A 26,040-nucleotide genomic window follows, 5' to 3' on the forward strand; every position below is an offset into this window, starting at 1 on the left:
AACTCTTCATCTCAAAAAGCCCTGGTGGATTTAACTGTTTTTTACATGTATGTATAATTGACATAAAATAAATAAAAAAGGTCTTTACGTACAATAGAGTTGAATATACAATTTAAATATTGAAACCAACTAATGACAAAACTAAACCTAAACTAGCCTAATATTTACACATAATACATAAGCTAATATTAATGTGCCTGGTGTCAAAAGTGTTATTATAATATATATTCATTTCTTATTTAATAATGAAGCCTTAGAGTGAGCTCTTCTAATAAATGGAATTAAATAAAATTGTAAATTCCATCCAAACGTTTTCATTATTTTCTTAGTTAACTGGAATTTATTTTTTCACTTTTTGACGGTATGATTTGGTCGGATAAAATAAAAAAAAATAGTGTGGTAAAATAATAATTATTATTAGAAATAACAGTAGTAGCAATTTTGTATAATTTTAAACCAGTGAATTCTGATTATATTTTTAAAATTTCACACCGATACCAAAGGGGAACAATGGATTCCATTACCTATTGTTATCCCTTTAATCAAATTCCAGAAATACGGCGGATCTCTTCAGGCGTATTATAAAAAGGGGTTGATGTCAACATTGTATGAATCGTATTTATTCATCAATCTATACGTATTTAATTTCATAATTCACTGCTACAAATATTTATTTCATTATGATTTTACTGGTATATATTTTCATTGCCTAAGTTTTGTGTTGCTCACAATATGCTACGTATACTTATAATAGTAAATGAAAAAAATATATTTTTATTTTCCATTTGCTCACTGGAATACAAAGCAATATTATTTTTTTTAAAGGTTGACATTGAATTTATAATACATTTTCGTGTTTCCTCTTTCCTAAGCAACTTTAATATGCTTTACCGAGGCAAGAATATTGAGATGAAAATAAGCAGTTACCTCAGCCACTTTCCCTCAAATTGAAGCCCCGAGAACAAACAATATTGCCTAGAGACACTAATTTAGGACCGTGCGATACGCTACCATCAAGACGCTAATATTAGATTTCAATCAAATCGAGATTTCTACCAAGAGTATATATTTATGTGGCAATATTGAGCTGTAAAAGATATAAATCCAAAGTAAGTTGGTTTTTTACGTAAATAAAAATCTATTGTAATGTGGTCATAGATTAAAAATAGCTGCATAATGATTAGACATCTTTTATTGTCTTAAGGAGCACTTGACTTGAAATAGAATAGATTATAATATAAAAACTGTATGTTGTTTGAATGTATGTGACACAAGTTTTATCACATTGTTTACAGGATTATAATTTAAATATACAAGTATGTATAAATTTATTTTTACTATCACAACTTAGTGTTTCACCAGATTAGGGGTGAGTAAGTAATTTAAAGTTCAAGTCAAACAAATCCAAACATATTGTTTTCTTTTTTTATTAGACCGAATTAATTATTATTCGTCCGAAATATTCTGAAAAAGACATCTGATAGTATCGCAATCGTCTTATACAAACCTTACTTCAAAGAAATAAAAATGGCCGCGTAAATTGTTTGTAAAGTTTTTATGTAAGAGGTTAGAGGTGCGTTAGATACTCTGGAACCAAACCACAAAACCTCTTGTAATTAATTATATAGTCTCGACCGACATGGCGTGACTGCGTTCTTGTGGTTCACCTGTCATTGGCTACAGAGGTGAAACTTATCACCAAAGTATTTCTTTCTTTTACAATTACTGAAAAACAAAGTTATTGAATTTTCAGTTTTGTAGCACCTATACACGAATATATCGTTTTACTCAACAATAATTGTTAGATTCCACTTGGCTGGGTATGTTTACGTTCTAATTGGCTGAGATTTTATACTATGTATGTTCATATGCATTCGGAAAAACCGTAACTTTAAAATGTTTGATAATATTGATCTAACTTTCCATCCAAATACTTATAATACATAATTAAAACCTTTGTAAAAAAAAACTATACAAGCTTTTACTACAGGTCGACAAATATTCCAAATCAAACATCAATATTATGTTGTTAATGTTGTATCAGTAAAACCAACAAAGTACCTGTCAGTATAACTTTATATCGTAAGATTGAAAGGTTGCTTGTAAGCCATCAATCATGTTCGACTTCTACATGTTGAAGCTCAGCATATTGTCTTGAGTTGACTAACGCAACTTATAAAGAAATTGTCAATGGCTACTTTTTATTTTTGACAGTCTCTCAGTAAGTAAAAAGATGTTAATATTATGAATAAACATATAAGTCTCTATAAGCGTTGAGCTTCTTAAATTGTTCATTTGAAAAAGCATTAACTTGAGGCTAAGCGTTTCTTCACATTAAGTATTACACGTAAAATTGTTTTTGTAACACGACAGCATGGATTATTGAATATTATGTTCAAAACATACTTGATAACAATTACGTCTTAAGTCTAATCCCCACAACTAAGCAAATATTTATCAACTCTCACCAAGCTAAGGGTGGGATTTAAGGGTGTTATCAAGCTCAGAGTGTCGTACGTAAGGGTGGTTTATGGCGTGGTGTAGGGGATGCTTTATGACTGTGTAGACAACTGTAGTAACAACCGCCCTATCCTGGGCACTGCAAAATAACGTACGCACTAGTGTTAGCAGATTAACTGAATTACTAATGTCAAAACATTATACAATATAACACTGGAAAACGATGAAGACACTTATCATTTTGTGTCTGTATATTTTTTATAGGTCATTATATAACTTTGACTTCAAGTATTCGAACTATTCTTTATAAAAACTTGTCAGTACGTTACATTTTAAAGTAAGATGGAAAAGTAACTTTTAAGCAGACGTGAAAACAAGTAAACATGCTACGAAAAGTTTCTGATACGTATTTCCTTTCAGACGAGTTCTTAGTTTTCACTTCTGTCAACTCTGCATGTGCCAATATCTCTTTTTAAAATGCGTTTATTCACAAGCTGTAGAATCCAATCTGACAAGTCTATAAAGTATACTGTCTAAATCGGCTTGTAGGAATAAAATTCTAACTGGTTAATAATTTAATAATATAAATATTTCTTTTACTGAATGAAATATGTGTTTAGACAATTAATTAAAAATACTAAATTTTACAGGTTGATAGTATTTTGTGATGCACAAAAAATATATTCTGGGTCTCTTGAACTAAAAAAAGTGTAGTTACATATTTTTTTTTGTAATGAGCAGTTGTTTTGCGCAGAAAACAAAAAGAGTGCATTAGACATAGAACACAGATAAAAAGAAGAATTCCTTGTAAACTTTGCTCTTTGCTATGGAATATGGAATGAGTATAAAATAAAAGGTCGAAATTATGTTTGTCAAGAAAGGCTGGACACATTCAAAAGGCTTTATCCAAAGAAAAGTGTGTTGGGCCAAGGGCTGGGTCTGTCTCAACATTTCGTGGCTTTGACTTTCCTTTCGTCTTTGACCAACTTTAAATGGACTTTGTGAGTGGAGGTGAATGTAGGCCTAAGTATAATATGTATGTCATTTTATGTAGGCCTAAGAATAATATAGATGACATTTTATGTAGGCCAATTAGTTAACGTTGGCCAACATATATACTTATATGTACTTATATGTTGTCGTAATGTTTTAAAATACATAAATTAAACATTGTCTGTTTGTTAATAACGTATTAGCGAGTTTCCCCTATAGGAAATAAGCTATTACCCTAGGCCTCATCGCAAGGCCTTGAATCGGGACCGATTCGTTTTTATGTCCACAGAGGCCAAAAACACAATCCGTTCAAATTCACGCTTATACACAGAGTGTCCATAAAAAACGTTTCAGGACATTGGGTTATGAAACCTCATAATGAAAGAAAGGAAAGGTGTATGTGAAGGTATAAAAAAATTCATATTTACCCATAAAAATGTCCACCGTTTTGTTTTTATACAAACATACTTTTATCTTTGAAATTTTTCATCCAAAACTTATGAAATGGCCTAAATTAAAATTAGTCCGATTAGAAATTTGAAAATGAAAGCTGTTTTAATTTGTATAGCTTAAATAACCTAACGGCTAATTCTATGAAAAAATGCCAAGAACACTTTAATCTAGCATCATTTCCTATCAAACGCCACCATGATAAAATTATATTGGTTGATTAATAACTGAAATAGAACGTTTTTGGTGTAAAAATAAGGCAAAATTAGTCAGGGTGCACTTTATTTTTCTTTATCTTACAACTAAAAACGTTGTATGTGGCCTAATTTATATGATTTTAAAATTCAATACTAAAAAACAACAGTTATAAGATAAGTTTCAAACACTGATTTACCACTTGTTATACTCGGTTCACAATATTTATATAAATTAATATTAGGGGGTCTGAGGGTGACTTTCCCTACCACCTTTTTTGTACTTTATATATGTTGCTTACTCATCTGTTATATTGAAGGTACGGATAGAGTGGAGGGAAAAAACTTCTTCTGATAAAACCACCTAAATATTGTGAACGAAGTATAGATAACATAATAATATAACATCTAATTACATTGAAGTAAACTAATGATCTTAATCGTGAGATTCTAAACTATATTTTAGAGATTGGATGAAGGCGAAGGTTACATGTACTAATGGAATGTTATTTGCTTAGCCATCAGGATTGCTTTTCAGTGGACTTACACTGTTTTGGTCTGCCTAAACCAGTGTATTTAGTAGCTAAGTTGATTCACTATTTGAAGTTTTCAGTTTAAGTAGTATGGTCATCAGTAGATTACCTTCGTAGTATTAATCCTATCTATACGAACTGAAAATTACCATTGCCTTTTGGGTACGTAACAAATGTCAATTAACTGTTAACACTATCTTATAATGTTGACCAAATTTTTAAACAGTGTTATTAATTATCTTCAACACCTGCGTAGTATTGTATATTACTTAAATAATTCTTAAATTTTAATTGGTTGGATTTTTTCTGTAAGTCAGCCCCTAAGCTGAATGTGTTGTTTCATAAAACCATCATATATTTAGAGAACGTCCTCTAGCAAGTGGCTTGATAATGTGCTACGATTCAGTCAAGTTAAGTTTAGTATAACCCCAAAAAAATCATTTCTACGCATGTATCCTAAATATTCAAAAATCAATAGAGATAATAATAATGTTATACTCTCAACTTTTTACAAATATATTTCATACAGGTTACTACATGTCATGATAGTGACTTAATCGTCTTTCTCTTGGTATCCAGCTGGCTCGTAGCAACAAGAGGTTGGGTGTCTGCAGTAGAGCCAGAGAGAGCGAAATCTACATCTCCAGGCCCACCAATTGCACCATCTACCTTGCCTGTACCGTTTGAACGTTGCCACTTCCTAGAACAAACATTCAACAGTCACCATCTGCTTCTTCTGTACAGTGTGATGGTTGCCACTTCCTAGAAAAACGTTGAACAGTCACCATCTACCGAGTGAACGTTGCCACTCCCCAGAAAAAAACGTTCAACAGTCATCATCTACCTCCTCTGTACAGTGTGATGGTCGCCACATCCTGAAACAAACATTCAACAGTCACCATCTACCTCCTCTGTACTGTGTGATGGTCGCCACTTCCTAGAACAAACATTCAACAGTCACCATCTACCTCCTCTGTACTGTGTGATGGTCGCCACTTCCTAGAACAAACATTCAACAGTCACCATCTACCTCCTCTGTACTGTGTGATGGTCGCCACTTCCTAGAACAAACATTCAACAGTCACCATCTACCTCCTCTGTACTGTGTGATGGTCGCCACTTCCTAGAACAAACATTCAACAGTCACCATCTACCTCCTCTGTACTGTGTGATGGTCGCCACTTCCTAGAACAAACATTCAACAGTCACCATCTACCTCATCTGTACTGTGTGATGGTCACCACTTCCTAGAACAAACATTCAACAGTCACCATCTACCTCCTCTGTACTGTGTGATGGTCGCCACTTCCTAGAACAAACATTCAACAGTCACCATCTACCTCATCTGTACTGTGTGATGGTCGCCACTTCCTAGAACAAACATTCAACAGTCACCATCTACCTCATCTGTACTGTGTGATGGTCGCCACTTCCTAGAACAAACATTCAACAGTCACCATCTACCTCATCTGTACTGTGTGATGGTCGCCACTTCCTAGAACAAACATTCAACAGTCACCATCTACCTCCTCTGTACTGTGTGATGGTCGCCACTTCCTAGAACAAACATTCAACAGTCACCATCTACCTCATCTGTACTGTGTGATGGTCGCCACTTCCTAGAACAAACATTCAACAGTCACCATCTACCTCATCTGTACTGTGTGATGGTCGCCACTTCCTAGAACAAACATTCAACAGTCACCATCTACCTCATCTGTACTGTGTGATGGTCTCCACTTCCTAGAACAAACATTCAACAGTCACCATCTACCTCATCTGTACTGTGTGATGGTCGCCACTTCCTAGAACAAACATTCAGCAGTCACCATCTACTTTTCCTGTTCAGTGGCTGTCTTCTTAATGCGATTGCTGGGAGGGAACCTGTTGACCTATTTCCTAGTTGGCGACAGTAGATTATACCTTCAGGGTGTGTGACGGCTGCCAGGGAATCAGGTAAATAAACTACTAAAAACGTAAATGCCGAGTTTTGGTCTAATCCATTAATGAAACTGTACAAAAGAGATTATGATAACTAAGCCTGTACGTACTCTGCCATTATCCAATTTATACTTTGCACGAAAAAGCTTACATTAATTTGCTTAGGTAAAAGCTAAAATAGTGTTGTAGATAGTTGCAGTAGGCATTCCTTTAAGAGAACTTTAGACCACTTAATTATAAATTAGAAGGAAAGCGAAATCTGATGAGTGCTACAGCTTAAACTTCACTAAGTAACTAATGCATCTTAATTATAATTGTTTAAATGTATTTCATATGTATTTTGTCTTTCCTCATTGATATAAATTCATTATTCTTAAACTTCCCACCCATATATTTTTATATAGCTCCTTTCAGAACTTTTTATTGTATAGGTATGTTTAAGATTTTGATTTAATAATGGAAGACCTAAAGCTGCTATTGTTTTCAGAACAGCGTTCTCACAACGAAAAAGACATAGAAGGTGAGTACATAGTTATGACCGCTTTTCTGTATGAATAAAACCTAAATGTACTGATTTCAAAGTAACTCGAAACATAATTAGCAGTGAAATATAGTATATTTAAGGTTCCATTAAAAAGGATGCCATATCCAAAACCAGCAAGAACAATTTATAGCAAACGGCTGCAAACACATTTCTAATTTTGAAAGTTATTGACTTTCAAAATTAGAAATGGATTAGATGGATTTACAGCCGTACTCAACATTATTTGACTATCCTTATTGAAGATTAGTATGATCTAACACATTATTGTATCATGAAACTTAATTCAATAAACAAAATAAACATATCTATTTCATAATTACCTAAAATAACAAATAAATTAAAATAGCTTGCATTTCTAAATACAGTAAAATAAATTTAAAACTTACAGCAGTTTCAAACAATATGAATGTGCATTTACAACACCTTGTGTTACAGCATAGAAATGCAAAACACCTTCAGCATTACGTTTCTTCTGATAACATGGGACAACAACTGATAAAATGGTTGTGGAAAACCTAATTTTAAGATAACAGAACGGTAATGAGGGACACAACTAGCCTTCAAAAGACCCCGTTGAAACTATACATTTGCAAAATGAATTAGGAGGAGACTAATCCTCTCAATGCGATATGAGTTATTTTATTTTGTTGATTCACGATTGAATTAAAATACCAATAATCTAATAATTCTGCACATTTTTGTCAGCATTGCATTTTCCGTTTATGTATTACGTTGTATTACGTTTATTTTGTGTAAAATAATAAAATAATAAAAATAAGTGCAATTGTTTCAAACAAATAGCAAAACCCAAAAACAGGATTTTACCCTACATTAATTTATTTTTAAATTATACAAAACTGGTTTGCTATAATTGTTTTTTATTTATAACTTTTTACATCTAGAGAACATATTATCTTCTATGTTTTGGTTAATCCAGGTGGAACGGTGGTTTTCTATTTTTCGAACAGTCAACTACCTGGGATATTTTATTTAATTTCCAACCCAAACAATAAATCAACAAAACTGTGGCAGTCAGTTTTATCGACAGGGTTGGTAAATTACTATTCCACGTCGGTTTTTTATTTACATTGGAATACTATGATTGAACTGCCTTGCCACTGTGTCCTATAAAAATCCAATATTGTCTCACTAAAAGATTACATATATGCCTATAGTTTTATATAAAATGGTATAACTGTAGGTATTGAGTATAATAATCGCATGGATCTATTATAAATTTTATATTTATGATAGTTATGTGTAGTTTTCTCATCGTAACCTATTCAACATCGACGGGTTGCCCATACGAATTCCATTTTCCTAATTTTAGAAGTTATTTTTTTAAATATTTAAAACAATAAATCCATTTAGCAATAAGCTCTAAGCTTTTTTATATGTTTACTAGCCGTTATTCCCGTGCCTTCCAACTGGGTTTAGCAATGAGTGGTTTGTACTGTAAACGAAAAGCTATCACAACACAGGTACTGTAGTTGGTAGTTCCAAACCCGTAAATAGTGAAATTTTCTTACATTTTTAGGAGACATTTGAGTTAAAATGTATCAGGCAAGTGAAAATTCTCTAAGTCTGCAGTTTTGTATTTTATTACGGTTTCCGCAAAAATATATTTAAAAAATAATTCTCTTAAAACTCCGAGGTTGATACGGCAACGGTCATAGAAATTAACTTATTTGATTAGTGATTAATTTCTTTTATCAATTATGACTAATTTTATATCAAATATCATTCGATTATTAATTTTGTTTAAACAACTGTTGAGAATAATTTTGAAATCAAGTGCATTTGACAGATATGCTTGTTTAAATTTAAACATTAAGAGTTTGCTCTTTGTTGCCATGGGTACCAATCAATTTACTTTTAAAACTCTCACTTTAGAACTTTGAAAGCATAGGGCAGAGTCCTAGGCCAATATCGAAGTGGGGATAGTTATTTATGTATCCTCTGAGCTGTAACTTTATTTTTGTCCAATTTGAGCCAAGTCACATTACATTAACATTACATATACATATAAATATACATGTAAATTACAATACTATTCTTTGTATAGTTTTGTAAAGTGGTTCCAAACAACTTATCAAAGCGTGTTGTGGTTAGTAGTGTGTGATTAATTCCTACCCCAATCAATCTAGCAGCTAAGTTTCATTCTGAGGGTTTTCAGGCTCAAAGCTCTTAAAAGCTTTTAAGACAGACAAGCCGATGGCAACTAAATTATCCGCAGCGTCATTCGATTAAGCCCAAGGTAATGGAGGGTTCTCAATTACATTACAAACTAAATTCAGCCAATTTCCGTTTCCACTGTTTTATTTATGGCTGCTAATTTTACAACTATTCCATCTTTTGAGTTTTTAATTTAGCTTTGTCTGTTTATTTAGCTTTATTTATAATTTCAAAAATATATTTTTCTAGTATAAGACCTAAGAACTAAAATTGATTGTATATAAATTAAATTTACATTAAGATTATTGTGAATAATTAAAATTTTTTTATACATTTTCATGAACAAGGCCCAAACTAGTTAACCAAAAAATAAGTTAGTTAGTGGCAAAATAATACCTCTGAGACTAGATTTTTAAAAAGATTAGGTAAAATTCCCTTTGTTAGGACTTTATTTTTGTTACTGGGATACTAATTTAATCTCAAATTTTAAAAATATAAATTATTTCAAAATACGTTGGCATTACAGTGCATACTCTGTGGGTTCAACTAACTATTTCAATTAATTTTAAGGTTAAACTATTAACTTTTGTTCTTTAATCACAGATAGAGAGAGAGTTGTGTGTGTCACATAGCAGCTATCATTATGTTAAGGTATCAATTTTACCTTTTAAAAAACATCATAATAAGATAGTCATGATATTGAATATCAGTGCTCCATAAACTGGTGACTACTATGGAAAAGGAATTTTTTTATACTCAAAATAAAAAAAGCAAGCTCGGATCGGTTAGCGTAACGTATTTATTTAAGGTAGAATATTCGATGAAGTATATATCTAACTAGATAATTAATAATTTAATACAATTTTAACAACAGTATAACTGAGCGGATAAATACTTATGTTGTTACATTACTCAGTTAACATCATAGAAAGATCACAGGATTCAAATATTCCAAAGTTTGATGGATTGGGATTGTAAAGAACTTTTAAAGCAAGTACCTAGAATTTATTTATTTGAAACAGATTCTCTAAAAGTATCCAGCAACAGGGTAGATAATATCCTGGTAGTAGCCGGGAAGGTTGTAGTCGTTGCAGAGGAACCCTTGATAGCCGTCATAGAACCCTTCGTAGGGGTAGAAACCCTCGCCATGTCCTCGAGCGTACTGGGGTGCAGGCATCGGGCCGGGGCTAGGGCCTGACTGGGGGGCGAAGCCCGGGAATGGTGCAGGGGCCGGTAAAGGCATGGGGCCAGGGTATGGACCAGGTGCTGCAGCTGGTTGGGGGTAGGGACCAGCTGATGGTTGGGGCCCTGGGTGTGGTCCAGATGAAGGCAACGACGTTGGGTATGGTCCCGGAGCAGGTTGAGCTGCAGGGTAGGGACCTGGGGCCGGGTATGGACTAGGGGCGGGCATACCACTCACCACAGCACCCATGGCTAAAACTGTAAACAAAACAGAAAACGTAATATTTGTATTTCATAAAGTGTGTTTTGTTCAATATAACTCTGGGTTCAGTTTTCCTTTTTATTATAGCGTAACTGATAGGGAAAATTAATACTAAACATTTCATTAACACATAATTGTATAAAATCTATATTATGATACAAATCAACTCTTATTATTGCCTAAATGATTCAGCATAATTAAACAGTTTTTATTTACAATCTTTATAGGCAAATAATAATTTTTTCTCGTATTTGTTTCTTTTATAGACCCCGCAGAAATTACAATAATTTAAAAGGTTTCTCTACAAATAATTCATTAGCATAACATTGTCTAGTTCCTGTTCGGATTGTTATTGAGTCATCTTATCACAGTCTAATAAAATGTTTTTGACTAAACACAAGCCAGCCTTAGTTTTAAATTGTGATACGGTAAGTTAAGAGCTATTCTAAATCAGCCTCAAATTTATAAACACTACTGGCTAATCGTAGGTCAATTATTTCTCTGCACCATTTCTCCGTGGAAGCTGGAAGTAACAAGTCTAAGACTCTTTATGCCCAAAAACTAACGTACTAATTACAAGGGGCTTCTACCAGGCGAGACTTCAACAATATTCTTCTTTGATCTAGAACATTTAAAGGTATTTATACAAAAATATATACCCATGGAAGTTGACATAGGTGGCGTTGTCTGTCTATGAAGTATCTTATCTATGACTTAAAATCTTTCCAGTAATAGTGTGAGTTAAAATTACCTTTTCTCCTCGCCTTTTTACTCCATCTCTATTAACTTTAGAGGGATGAAGGTGCAAATATGTAGTTTTATGGTATGTGTTTTAAGGTATTTTTTTCATAGAATATAATTACAATGCAATAGCAATAAACCAATTTTAATCGTATGAGAAATAGTTATTGCATTTTCAATATCTGGCAATAATTAAATAGTTAATAATTTGAATGTTTAAAATCCAACAATCAAAATCAGCTGGTTTTGTAAACAAAGTTTAACACTTAGCTGATCAGATGTCAGCTGATTGAGAGATAGCAAAGAAATAACAGATACTGTATTACATTTAGTTCAATGTTTGGATTCCCAAAACTCTGACCTTGACGCTGTTGTAACCTAGTTTTTCGAATTGTTAATGCAGTAATCACCTTATTGGTTACATCATTTTAAAGGACATGAAATGCGAAAGGGTTTTACGTAATTTTACAAAACATCGCATTGGTATTAATATTTGGAACACCACTTTGAAGTTGTAAAGAAGTATTAAAGAAACGTCTTTATTTATGTTATGTGAGACATACAATTATGTAAATATGGTTGTGTGTTAAAGGTGTTGAAATCATTAGCAGGAAGTTTGACGCTTTTTTTGTTGCTGCAGATTTTAATGTTACGCTTAAATTGGTTTTATTTCTATGCTCGTTTTAGTTAGGCTACTACTGGTAATTTTTAAAATGCACATAATCGGCAATGACACAGGTGGGTTGGAAAATCTTTGTTTGACATTTGTCCTTTTTAGTGAGTAGAATAACTAGTAACAATTAACGCATTTAGTAGAAACCCGTCCTCTATGTATGAATAAAATCATGTACAAAACACAGAAGCAAAATTTATTAAGTAAACAAACAATAACTAATAAAAGTGCTATTTTAAGTAAAATATGCATTAAGTCCTACTTAGTGGACATATTAGTTATTTCAAAAAAAATTTTTGACCAAGGCTTACGAAAACATATTGAAACACGAAAAAGACTGTAAATAATTGAAGATATTTAAGATATGAAGATTAGTATAAAAACTACTATTCTTTAAATATATATTTTCTATTATGGAGTTGTATCACTACGTTCTTGTATCATCCACAAAGCTTTTGATATGTTCCTATTATTTGTCTATCTCCAAACGATTTATGTGTTTTAGATATATTTTAACAATCGCAATTGCAATAATTATTACTTAGACTGTGTACTTTTTCATTTTTATTTTTGTTTACTTAGATTTATGTTAGGTTATGTTTATTTAGATTTCAAATTGCTCTTATGTCTAAAATTCTACACGTAATTACTCACAAAGGTTAGTAAAGAAACATTTAATATTTAACAGTCTTTTATTTTTCTACAACTACTTTATTCTAAGGGTAGATTCCGTAAGGGGTGCCGGGGTAAGGAACACCCTCAAGAACGGGGAATGGCTCAAGGAAGGGAGGGCAACCTCCAACTTCGCAGCTCAGACCGGGGACGAACCCGGCACCACCGTAGTAGGGGTAGCCACGGTATTGGTTAGGGTCAGCTGCAGGGTAGGGGGCTGCAGCGGGGTAAGGAGCTGGCATTGGGGCAGGAGCGGGTGCTGGGTAAGGGTAAGGTGCTGGGTAAGGCGCGGGTGCTGGGGCAGCGACGGGCCTAGGAGCTGGGCCTGGGGCGGGGCCTGGGGCTGGGCCTGGGTTGGGGCCTGGCCTAGGTGCTGGTGCGGGGTAAGGCCCTGGGGCGGCGCTCACTGCCACGCACAACACCGCAACACCTGAAATACAAATATTTTTATGTTTTTTTTTTGTACACACGTGCCAAATTATCTTGCTGATTCTGTATCGACCTTTGTTTATTTACTGGGATGCAGTTGTGCTATAAAATATTGTGAGATTATTATTTTGCGAAAACCCTCTAATTTGTATAGTATTTGTTGTATGATGTTCATTACGGAAATGTATTTTATTTCAGAAATTCAAGAGATTTATTGAGGAATAAATTGGTATAGCTTTCATCTGGTGCTAGCTAAGCTAATACGTTTTGAACAACGATGGGCATTGTAAATTTTAGAATCTATGTTGTACTATGTAACAAAGATAATGACAATTTGGATTTTATTTATTGTAAAGTGAAATTTCCAATGTTTTATTATGTCTTTTAGGGCCCTTCCCCAGTGCCAGGCCAAAATTAAAGGATTTATTTATGTCTTACAACGATAGGGATTGAATCTTTTGGCGGCCTACATGATGTGCCCCAGAACCCTGTGTAGTGTGGCAGGAAAAGGTAAGTGATGTCGGATAAGTAGACAAGGATACCAAGCAGTTAAAGCTTAGATTTGAATTATATTATGTACGTGTTGTACATGCGTTTCCTTCGTAATTATGATGCCCTTAGTCTCAATCATGTTGGTTGCATTTTCTGAGATTCAAGGGTAAAATGTTATTAATATTGTCAACAACCTATGTCATTATAGTTTCGTTAATGTTTCCACTTGTTATTAACACTTGGTAATTTTCATGAATGTTTTATTATTATGTCAATATTATGTTATTACTAACTTAATTTTAAACTATAAAAGATAAGGTGTTTAAAATGTGGTCTTCTTCTAAATATTTTCTAACTAACCATTTTTGTTACTAAAAATTTAGGTTTAAGAAATATAGTACCGTAGTTTTACCAATAAAGATTTTAATACCAATTAGCTGGTCAAAGCCTAATAAATCCTCCGAAATGACCCTAGAATTAGGCGATTAATACATAATTAATGTATAATTAATTGAGTAATTAATTAATTTAGTAATGTATAATCAAACAGACTAAAAATATATCCACTGTAATAATTTTATTTTTATTCCAAATTTTTTATATAATAAAAGTTTTTATTTACTGTACTTCATTATTTATACATGCTATTATTTTACATCCTCATTATCGTGAATGCTAAAACTGTATGGGGTTTATCTACCAATTCATATTTTTGTTTGACATAAATAAAAGTAAAATAGAACACCTTAATTTATTAATATTATCAATGTAATATTATGCATTGACTGAAAACATAGTTTAACACATCCGGCCTAAATCATTTGTATAAAGCCTTTTAAAATTTTAAAAACTACAATATTTTGCCATAAAAGTCATATAAAGTGTGTAATAAAGTATATATAACTATCCAATGTTATGCAAAATAAAAATTTTGGGTGCAAAACCCCAAAACCCAAGAGGATCCTAGATTTGAAGACTCTGAGAGCTAGTCACAAAGTCAATTTAGTCTTAGAAATAAATAGTAAAAAAATAGCTTTTACTTATTGGAATATAATCTTTTCCTTTTGTCGAGAACTGCAATTTCAAATATTTTGAATTCAACAAAACCTAAATCCAGGATTGTTTTGATGACACTAAAACAAAATCAATTGATCCAGGAAATATCAGGAAGACCAACAAAAACTGCCCAGGAGTTGTTTAAAGATTTTTATTTCATACAAAACCTAAATCTACAACAAAATTATAGAGCGGAGCGAATCAGAGAAAGTAACCGGGCTGGAATCCTGGGTAGGGGACGTCATAGGCAACCGGGTCATAGAAACCGGGGTAGCCGATGCCGCATTCGTAACCTCTGAATCCGTCGTAGAATCCCTCACCGTACGGGTATCCGAATCCGTACCCTTCGTATCCGTAATTGGGTTGGGGAGCGGCAGCAGGAGCCGGGGCAGGGTTAGGGAATGCTACTGGGGCAGGGACGGGCATGGGTGCTGGGCGGGGGTAAGGACCTGGGGCAGGTTTGGCATAAGGTCCTGGCTGTGGGCCGGGCTGTGGCTGGGGTTGAGGTGCGGGGTAGGGACCAGGGGCTGGGACAGCCGAGACAGCCACACAGGCGACGAGCACGCCTGTAAACCAACACAAGCTGTCAATGGTACATCTACACTTTCTTAAGACAATAATTAATAGTTTAATTACATTTTGACGTCTTTAATCCCATTTTTTAAACAGATGGCTATAGTTTCAAGGCATGGTACTTAGATATCTTCATATTTGACCAGATTGCTGGATTGATAGCGCCATTGATAGATAAGGACACCGAAGTTGTCTATAAAGTAGGCCTACTCCTTCTAAGAATAATAAGTTCTACCAATGATCCAGGACTTAGTTTTGGCTTTGAAACTATTGTCAACCAGACATTTGGCTGACAGCCTGTTGAGGGTCAGGTTGGGAAACTAGCAGTTTGTTGCAGTATGGGATGTGTTATGTGATGCAATGTCGAAATTCTCAGGCAGTGAAGCTCTGCTCTTTTACAAAAGGTGTTTATGTTTGTCTTAACATGGAGTAGGCTTATAAAGATGTAGCTGCTGTAAACTGTTAACATTTCAGTCACCGAACATTTTTCTAACAGTAAGTAGTCCAGATAAATAGCCGACGACACTATCCTAACAGCCCTTTCCTGGGGAATCAGAAACGTTTCACAACTAGAGACGTGGTCCCATAACAGCAGGTCATAGGTTATGCATGTTGCACCATCATCAAATATATTTCATCTACTTAACTTACTACTTAAAATTGTCTTCTCTGTCGTCAAATGTTCATCAGAAAACTAAGAAGATCGTAGATTTGGCAATGTTGCAACATGCCTAGAAAATATAGTCATAAAAAAAAAACTAGAGGATTGATGACGATAACAGGTAACTGACCTAGAGTATCGATTGTCAATTCGGGAGGCAAATAAAATTTCCTAAAACAAACAACGCCAATACAAGACCTAACACACCCTACTACCTCAACCAGACTCACACAAACTGTAGTGCAATGTTTAGGGTCAAAAGGAATGATGATTTTAATGAATTGATTCTAAGTTACTGCAACAAAAGTTCATAACAAAAATATAGAGACTATCCTGTGAAATAGGGGATCAGAATGTTTGTCTAAGAAGGAAAAATGAATAATTACCTGCACATTTTGTTGGTTACGTTGAATGTGTCAAACAATTTATATAATATATTTTTTTTTGCGTTACATTTAACCAACGGAAAATATTGTTGCGGGCAGGTTTGTAAAATATTTTGAGCAAATGAAACCAACAAATACAAAGCATTGGGAGGTCTTAATTATTTTCTTAATTTAGGTTAAACCACTGCTATGCTTTCAGGTGTTTTGCATAAGGGGAATATTTAGATATTTATTTATTCTTATTAATTATTGAAAAGTGTGTAGTTGTCATTCCTTTCAAAAATACTTAGCAAGTACTTGTATCAGAACGGTGTTTCGTTCCTCTACAACTTTTTTATGTTAATACTGTATCCACATTGGAGGCCAACGCAAATTCAACCTAAATCTATGAACGTTCCCTGTACTTCCAACTAGAGAAGAAGCTTAATTTGTGATTGAGCACAAATGGGGATTCAATAAAACATTACATGCGGTATGCAATTTGAACCCATATTATTATGTTATAATATTTCAAAGCATCTCGGAAGATTATCCTAAATTTTCATCAATTTACTGAATTACATTGATTTGCAAAACTTAGTGAATTGCAATTTTCATAATCAGGCTGTAAATCATGCTATTGAGATTTTTCCGGTATAACCATTTTGCTTTTTTTCAATTTATAACTCATATTTGTTTTATACTAGTCAAAATATGACTAATAAGATTTGATTATCTATGCACAAAGCTTCTCGATAATGAAAGTAAATTCTGCTATAAATTGATTATAAACCAAGCAAATTACTTTCAGGACTATATTTGTGTACCACTGTATTTTAAATCGTCAATATTTTATGGATCGTATATTGCAAATATATCAAACGTTCTCTTATCTTAATTAAACATGAACAATAACCACTTTATCAGAGACAGCAATTTCTTCCTCAATTGCGTTGAAGATTTATAATAGTAAATATTATAAAGATAGTGGGAACTGTGTCAATAGTTAGTGTATTATGTTTATTGATCAGATGTTTATTGATTTAAAATCTTATCAGCTTTTAACCAGCAAAGAATATTTTTTTATTTACAAACACGTCGTATTGTAATACTTCACAACTAATGAAATATGTAATGAAAAATCTAAATAGAGCAGAGTCAAGTATTAACTATATTTTTTTACCATTGGCTTTTATCCATCTGTATATTTAATTTAACAAGGCGTTTTCTATAGTGTCCATTTTTCACCCACCCTACGATTAAGGTGGCATTTTGTGGTAAATGGCTAATAATAAATGGTTAATGGTAATTAAAAATATTTTTCTATACCAATGTCTTTGTTAAAAGGCTTTAATTTATGCCTTGGAGACGAGCTTTGGCCTTATATTATTAAAATGCACAATTCGAGCACGGGTCCACTCGTATCCGTTACACGAAGAACTTTTAAGCAAAAATATTTATTTAAAAACGGTCTCAACTAGTTCAGCTTAGCCAGGAAAATGTTTAATACAGATAATAGGCTACGTGCAAAAAATATATAAATATCCCTGATATATCCTTATCTTTTAAAGGATCTATATATATGAAAGTACAAATTCATAACCAAGCATATGGTACAACTATTAAGCAACAACTCTTCAGTAATTCAATATTTATACTTTTGCATCAATAAAATTTTTGTATTAGTTTCTATATAATAAGAAAGAGCTGCCAATAAGAATGCCAAGAGAATGTAAAGTATCGTGATTAATTATATCCCTTAGTTTGGGACGAAAAACCTTTAAATTGTGTTTTCCCTAATAGGTCACTTTTATGTAATTGAATTGGAATCATGTAATCAAAACAGTTTTCTACTATCCATATTTTACTGTGACTAAGAAGTATGTTTTAAGGTTTGGAATGACTACTAAGTTGTATAATGCTACCTTAAAATGTTAGTTAATTTAATATAATCCTATAATATAAAATAAATATAAAATTAGTTTCTTTCACGAAGATTATTTATATATTGATTTTATCTACTAAAGAATATACGGTACTTACGTATTAAACGGAGGCCACCTAACCTACAGATTCAATTCGATTAGTAAACCTTCATGCGATTTTTTCACCATCAGCAAGTTTGGTTGGTTAGGTTAGGTTAAGATAGTTTAATTTGATAAAAAAACATATATTTATGATAACCCAACCTAACATAACCACTGCAGCGCGCTGTAAAATATGTGGCCTCCGTATAATACGTAAGTACCGAATATACTCTAGACTTGCATATTAAATCAGTGCTTAACTGATGAACTTGACGATTTGCCAATCTCTACGATTGTGCAGAAAATAATCCATGTCAAATGTAATGTTTTATATTGGGGATTTTTTTTATAAAACAACAAAGTAAGAATTTGTGTTAATTCAATAATAGTTACCCACTAATAACCAAATTTAATGGCAAATGCACTTATTTACTAAGAAAATCCAAACTATTGTCAATATCATGTTTTTATTCTAACTTCACCTGACTACTGAATGCTTTATTTATGGCTCCGTTGTAGGACTTATTTATTTGCTTGTGATATTTAACGACTATTGTTCATATTTAACGATTTCTACATTACTTGTAGAGTGGGTCCAATAAACTGTGATCTGTTAATTCATTTTATTCTATTGAAGGAGCAAGTGTGATGGTAATGGACCAAAGAAAACTTTAACCAATTATCAAATATGAGGGTAGAATCTCAAAAGTAAAAATGTCTAAGAAGCTCTAGACATCCTGGCAATGTTATTATAACTATTATTACCATTACAACTAGTGACGTGGGAGACTCCTCCTTTATGCGTATTTCAACGCAAATATGAGTAATTAGTGTGCAATGCAGTGAGATACCTTGTGTATCGTCTTTACTGACTGATATTAATTGTTTCATTAGACAGGACCATTTATCAAAAGTTCAATAATTAAAAACAGTTGGATCCAGTTTTTAACCTTTAAAAAGCTACTAACTTTTCTCGGTGTCAAACTGGCACCCTGTTGAGTACAGAGCGAGCTTTAAAACCATTCAACTACACAAATATCATTAACTATTTAGTTATAAGGGAAACAACAACGACATTATAGATTTTGTTTTTTGTATTTCTATTACAAAATCTTAAAACTAAGTACAGAAAGAGTCAAGAGTTGAGCTTTGTCTACCATCCTCCGTATCCACCACCGTAGGGGTAACCGCCATAACCGTAACCGTAACCGAATGGCTCGTAAAGGACCTCCTCAACGATGGGGTACTCGCATCCGTATCCGTAACCTCCGTAGTATCCGGGGAATCCGTAACCACCGAAGAAAGCGTTGGCGTTAGCGGAAGGACCGGCCTGAGCCTGAGCGGGTCCGGCACGGGGCTGGGGCTGGGGTCCAGCGGCCATGGGGCCAGCGGGCTGGGGCTGAGGTGCGGGCTGTGGGTAGGGGTTGGGGCCTGGCTGGGGTCCGGCGTAGGGGGCGGGTCCTGGCTGGGGTCCTGGGTAAGGGGCAGCAATGACTGCTGAGCAGGCGAGGAGGAGGCCTGCGAAAAAAATAAAACCGTCTCAGAAAAGTCAAACATTAAATGGACCCCAGCCAGCCTTTGAACATTTTGGACCGAGCTACCGGTGAAAGGCACTCCGTATTGAACCCGTAGGGAATGAATTTAAGTTAAAATCGTTCTGTTTTAATTAAACATTTTAATTTACACCAATCAATGTGAAGTGATTGGTTAAATGTGAGCCACTAATACTTGAGGACTGATGCGTAATGTGAGAAAATGCGAATCGTAACGCCCTCTGAACTCAAAAATATTGATGAAAAGTAACTCTAGATTCAATTTATAAGCTCAACATCTGTACAAAGGGTATTTAAAGGTCACTGGATTAAACCACCCTGAATTCAATCATTTCCCTCCAAACAGAATAATTTATGTTTATGAGAATTAACTTTTACATTGAACGAAGTATAAGTCAATATCCTTAAGAAGGATACTCAACGTTAAATGGAATCTACTACCAAGGCAGCCTGGGGTCACTTAAATTTAGATTATACACCTATATTGTAGAAATTTAATTATAAAACTATAATTTATTTCAGTTTTTTATTATAATATAAAATTAGAACTTCACTAACAATATAAAAAAAAAACTTTATTATTTGTTTTTATTTAAAGAGTGAATATTTATTTTTTACTTGAATATGATGAAAGTTGTAGAAAATTTTGATTAATAAACAATTATTTTTATATTACTTACCGAAAGCGAGTGAGTACATGATGCCTGCTGTGCTAGTCGAAGATGAAACGATGACTATGACTTTGCTCTCTGTTCCCGTACCTTTTATACTCCGCGTGACGCCACCTGATTTACAGCCTTTACGTAGCGAGTGCCGTATCAATATATTTATCACTTATTTACACTTCTTTTTACACTCTGTAAATTGCGTGGTACTCTTTCCTTTGCGAATACAGTAGCCGAAATTGTTGCTAACAAATAATATTATACTTGATATAGTTATTTCTTTGCGACCTTGGTATAAAACGCGTCGCTTTCAAATGTGTACAATTATGAAGCATTTACAGCTACATTATTTACAAGGTTGATAGTAGATGCAACTTGTATTCAGAGTGCAAAGGGTCTGAAAATACCGTCAAGTGTTTGGTCGTTCGCAGCCATTTGTTAATCTTGCAGTTTTTAAAGAATATTATACAGGGTGACACAAAGGAACCGGAGGTTTTTTAAATAAGTAGTACACAGTAGTTAAAAGGAATAAAATGGTTTTAATACTGCACATAGTGAGGTAAACATTTGCCATTTGTTACAAAACAGTAATTTTTTAAAATGACGTCATGCATATGGCGGCAATGTACTTATCTACAAATGTTCATTCTGGTCAGAAAATCATCTGAAACTCGGGTCAGGAGGTCTTGTTCAATGCCATTGATATCATCTGTGATTGCAAACTTCAAATCCTCTAGAGTGCGTGGTTTGTGAGCATGAACACGCTCCTTAAGAAACCCCCAATAATCACTAGTGGACAAGCAAGGTGATCTTGGCGGCCACGGTATGTCACCAAAGCGAGAAATCACCTTGTTAGGAAACATTCATTCAATACTGCTCTCACCCTGGCGATGTTTCCGTGTGTTCTCGAAGTCCTAACAAGGCCTAGATGGTTTCTTTCTTGTTATATTCCCAGTTGTTCGGAACCCTGAAACCCATCCTAATAGAGTATTTCGGCTTGGAACCGTTCTATGGCGTTTAATATTAAAATGTCGACTAAATACCCGCTGGATTTGACGACGGATTCACCATTTCGGACCGAAGTATCGTATGCGAAATCGCGATGGTCTAGGGTCCACTGAGCCATTTCAACAAAAATGGCAAGCCTCACTGAAGGTAATGACAAAACTCCAATCTTCCTACCACGTGCGTCAACAATGGAACAGCTGTTTAAAAACGTCCGGTTCCTTTGTGTCACCCTTTATCTCCTTAACTTTACTAAGTTTTTAGCGAATTTCCCATATAGGGAATAAGCTATTACCGTAGTACTCATGGTAAGACCTGGACCCGGCACCGATTTATTTTTTTCATTTTGAGGTCCCTAGAGGCCAAAAACACCATCCGTTCAAATTCATATATATCAGTCATAGTCATAGTCATATTCATATACAGTATATATATGTGTCCGTCAGCACGATAACTCGAGCAAAAATTATCCGATTTTATGAAATTTGGTACAAACGTGTAAACCTACATTTATTCGAACGAGTTCGCGAACCAGCATAATCGGACTATGGGAACGGGGGTTTATGGGGGGTTTTATGGGGTAAAAATAGGTTTTCCCCATTTTTGACCCTAAAAACACAAAATTTTACAATTTATTTCCAAACCATTTTGTAGAGCTTAAAAAAAAATTAGTATTTTGAAGCGTTATTGTGCGCCTAATGGTTACAGAGAAAATTCCAAAAAATTTTAAATTTAAAATCCCTATGGAGCTTATTCTTATGGAGAATAAGTCAACTGTTGTAGTTTACTTGTTTATGAACATATTTTGATCGAATTTGGAAAATACATTCATTTCTTACTAAACTATTAACATAAAAAACCACCTTTTTACCCTCCCTGTTGCAGCAAACCTAAGTAATCGTTAAACTAATTCTATTTAAATAGGGAATAAATATGATATTTTTAAGGAGGCATTTTAATGTGAAATACTATCAGGCTAATGGAAATTCGCTTAGTCTGCAGGTTTACTGCGGCGGGGGTATTTTAAATATGAATACATACAGATTAACCCTAGATATGACAAAAATTTCACTTGATCGGTTAACAGTTGGTTTTTTGGCTTTTTACATGTAAAAAAATAATTCTTGATTCTAGTATTTTAAATAACATTGAGTTTTTCAAAATCATCACCATTTATTCATCTCGATATTTTCCCTTTTTTCAGTTCCGTTCCAAAAAGAATTGGTGTACAAAATTAGGCACTACCATCTCCAAATCTTAGATAATACTGCAACAATTACGTTAACACTTAAATGTATGTCTCAAAACACAGGTCTTGGTGTGAAGATTTGAAAACTAGCTTTAGATTTTCAATTCAAGCCTTACAAACGAAAAGAAACACAAAAACACACAATGTTTACTTTTTAAAATTTAAGATTCAGAACACCAAGCTGTTTTATTTACATAATACACTAAAACCAAATCTGGATGTTTTCAAAATATAAATTGTAACTGGCCATTATGTAAACGCAAATCTGGTGAACAGTTTTTATATCAAGTAGTATTATTGTTTGGCTTCGAAAGATAAGTTTCTTGCTAAACTTAAGAAATGCCACCGGCCGAGACTGTGTGATGAATAAAAAAGCAATTCAAAATTATTTGATTGTAAACAAAATGTTTTTGGTCAATGGGTGTGCACCTAAACGGGAAAACTAAGAACTGAACTTGAATTTTGATTACCATGAATGTAGCTGGCAATTGTATATTTTGTATGAGAACAGAAAATAAAAGTTTTTAATAATGACCAATGCAATCTGCCTCAATTAGACCTTTATTATTTTTTCAAGTCGTCATGCCACGTCAATCACGTTTGCGGTGTATTATCACAATGTATCTGTGATCGGGAGAAATAACTATGACGTTGCTATAAGCATTTGATAGTCGTTCTTATTTTGTCTACGATGTTGCCATGATCGCAGGAGATGACCAAACGTTGCCATGGTAACGGTAGATGATATAAAATAAGAGTTGTTTGATACCTTAAATGAGGCCTTTTAAGGCCTTAAATGAGGCCCTTAAATGAGGTGTCCCCAACGACACAGCTTCGTAATACTAACGCAGAACAATTAAAGGTGTAACCAATTAAACTCATATAATTTTCGAAAGAATGTATACAAATCTTGAGCAAATCTTGGGGCTAAACTTTAGGAGGCTGAGTCAAAGGTTAGCCATTTTTAGCTCTTGAATATACTGGCCAACGTCTTCATCCTTATTTCCTTTTAGACTAACAAGAAAAACTGATAACTGTTGCCTAGTTAATCACCTTGTCTAGTGTTATGGTTATGAATTAACCATATGGTGTCCTAAATTAATAAATAAGTTACCAGAACGGCAATTAAATTTGACCAAACATATAACAAGGTATACATAACCACGGTGATCCAACCATTCCGAAAACCATGCTGGAAGTCTGATAAAATCTTATGTTCATAAAAAAATTGATTATCACCCAAGGTTAATCTTTCCAATTACTTTACTAAAATTATATGTGACAGAAAAAGGCCTCTAATTCTTCACATCTGTCCTTACACCCTTCTTTTACAATAGTTTAACTACAGTGAGTACAATTAATTCTGGGTACGTGTTAATGAACACATGATTAATTTGCAGGTAATATATTACCTAATTATAATACATTATTTGCAGGAAAATAATTGAGCTTGAATCTTCCCCCCTTAAATGATTCTATCAAAAGTGTATGACATGATTCTAAGTGTAGCTTAGCCTTTTTAAAGTTATCAAAGGGGTTCATTTTCTATGAAATTCATTTAACGATAATTAATTGAGCTAACAAGCTTAACTTTCTATTTAGAAGAATTTATCTTCTTTTCATATTGCTTAAAACATTTTAACCCATTAAGGCAACATTTTAACCCACTCTTTAAGGCAAAGTTAAAGAGTGATATTTACGTACAAGTTGCGTGGATAAAATTAATAATTCATTTACGCCTTTGAATTGGCAATGATAATCACTATTAAAAGAATTAAAAAATATTCTCTTACGCATTATGATTTTTATACTCACTGGAAATATTCCTAGTACTGTCAGATATTCATATCTATATCATTGGTATGCGAGTTTAATTAGTATCGTGATTTAATGGTAGCACAAAGATGTTTTACATGAATAATTAAATAAAAATAATATAACACTATAATTAATTAATTATTAATCAATAAAAATATTTGCCCCTGATTGTAAAATGTATAATTAAAATGATTTTTAAATATGATTTGTTATGCTCTTACAATAGTTTTATTTACATATTCTTAACAAGCTTACAAGCTGATTACTAAATGTTTCAATAGATGTTTATATTAACAATGAAATTGACAAAATCACATTAATAATAATGTAAACTCCAAATAATAAATAAACTACCCCATCCACTGCAAACTTGCTAACTAAGCGAATTTGAATGCGTCTGATTGCATTTTAACAATAATAATTCCATAAACCAGTCATATTTATTCCTCATTAAAATTACATTAGATTCAGCAAGTACTTAAGCTTTGATGCTGTGGGAAAAGGAAAAGGATTTTTTTTTTATAGTATAGGATGAAATAAAGACATTTCCCAAATCTTTTGAAAATATGTCAGTAAACACGCAAACTACTACCGTTGTCTTGTTCTCCATAATAATTATAACATAGTATTTTAAAATGTATCCCTTTACAACAATGTTCCTTACAACATTGTGCGAAATTGTGGTTAATCTTAATGTTATGGATGTAATGGAAATTGGGCATTTCCAAAAGTAAAACGGCATTCCCATATTCCGATCTTGCTGGGTCGTGAACTCATTTATGTTTATTCAACTCTAAACACTTTCATGCATAACTTCATCAAATTCTGACCAAAATTACTCAGGTTATCGTATTGACAAACAGTTAAATAAATAAAAAATTTACTAAAATTGTTTTGACTACTATGGACATCAAGATTGGTTCCAGGTCTAGGAATGTTTGCACTATCTACGGTAATAGCCTCTATCCTATAGGGGAATTCCCTGACAGCAGCGCCCTTTCTCAATTTTAGTAATAATAAATTAGTTTTTACTTGTTAAACGTTTGTCTACATATTATCTTCTACATACGGGCGGCAAAACTATTAAAAAGTTTATAATTACAACTTACAACAATCAAAGAAGATTTTTTCAGCACTGGGTCTTTGCATACATCCGTGTGATTCATAAAAAAATCAGGTGTTCCAATTTGTATGCCCCGCTTATTCTTTAACATTCACTGTTGTACAGCTATGAGGTACCGCGCAGACCGTGTAGCCATATTGCATTCCAGTTTGAACGGCGCTTGGCGCTGCATTGTGGTGCTGTATTGATCATGATTCACAACTA

The 26,040-nt window shown here is 33.5% G+C and overlaps 2 protein-coding genes across 4 annotated transcripts; both read right to left on the minus strand.

Annotated features, from left to right (window-relative positions):
* Nucleotides 1-10,317: 10,317 nt before the first annotated feature.
* On the minus strand, nucleotides 10,318-10,722 carry LOC129003601 (skin secretory protein xP2-like). Its single transcript, XM_054431898.1, has one exon. The coding sequence runs from the start codon at nucleotides 10,720-10,722 to the stop codon at nucleotides 10,318-10,320; it is 405 nt and encodes a 134-aa protein (XP_054287873.1).
* Nucleotides 10,723-12,821: 2,099 nt separating this feature from the next.
* Nucleotides 12,822-20,762, minus strand: LOC129002673 (tetra-peptide repeat homeobox protein 1-like). 3 transcript variants are annotated; one of them, XM_054430660.1, is made up of 2 exons: nucleotides 20,657-20,752; nucleotides 12,822-13,250 (listed from the first exon to the last, which is right to left on the minus strand). In XM_054430660.1, the coding sequence occupies exons 1-2, from the start codon at nucleotides 20,673-20,675 to the stop codon at nucleotides 12,865-12,867; spliced, it is 405 nt and encodes a 134-aa protein (XP_054286635.1). In that variant the 5' UTR covers nucleotides 20,676-20,752; the 3' UTR covers nucleotides 12,822-12,864. The 3 variants fall into 3 exon arrangements, with proteins under 3 accessions (XP_054286635.1, XP_054286637.1, XP_054286636.1); XM_054430662.1 differs by lacking the exon at nucleotides 12,822-13,250 and adding an exon at nucleotides 14,935-15,363 and having other exon boundaries at nucleotides 20,657-20,761; XM_054430661.1 differs by lacking the exon at nucleotides 12,822-13,250 and adding an exon at nucleotides 19,500-19,941 and having other exon boundaries at nucleotides 20,657-20,762.
* Between the last annotated feature and the right edge of the window lie 5,278 nt (nucleotides 20,763-26,040).

The sequence above is a fragment of the Macrosteles quadrilineatus genome, unplaced genomic scaffold (assembly GCF_028750875.1).
Source record: "Macrosteles quadrilineatus isolate MER2022 unplaced genomic scaffold, UCM_ALF_1.0 Scaffold_9__3_contigs__length_116548681, whole genome shotgun sequence".
Classification (NCBI taxonomy): domain Eukaryota; kingdom Metazoa; phylum Arthropoda; class Insecta; order Hemiptera; family Cicadellidae; genus Macrosteles; species Macrosteles quadrilineatus.

What these genes read in the sequence shown, in the direction of transcription:
- LOC129003601 (XM_054431898.1), bottom strand. Translation starts at nt 10,722, where the DNA reads ATGGGTGCTGTGGTGAGTGGTATGCCCGCCCCTAGTCCATACCCGGCC.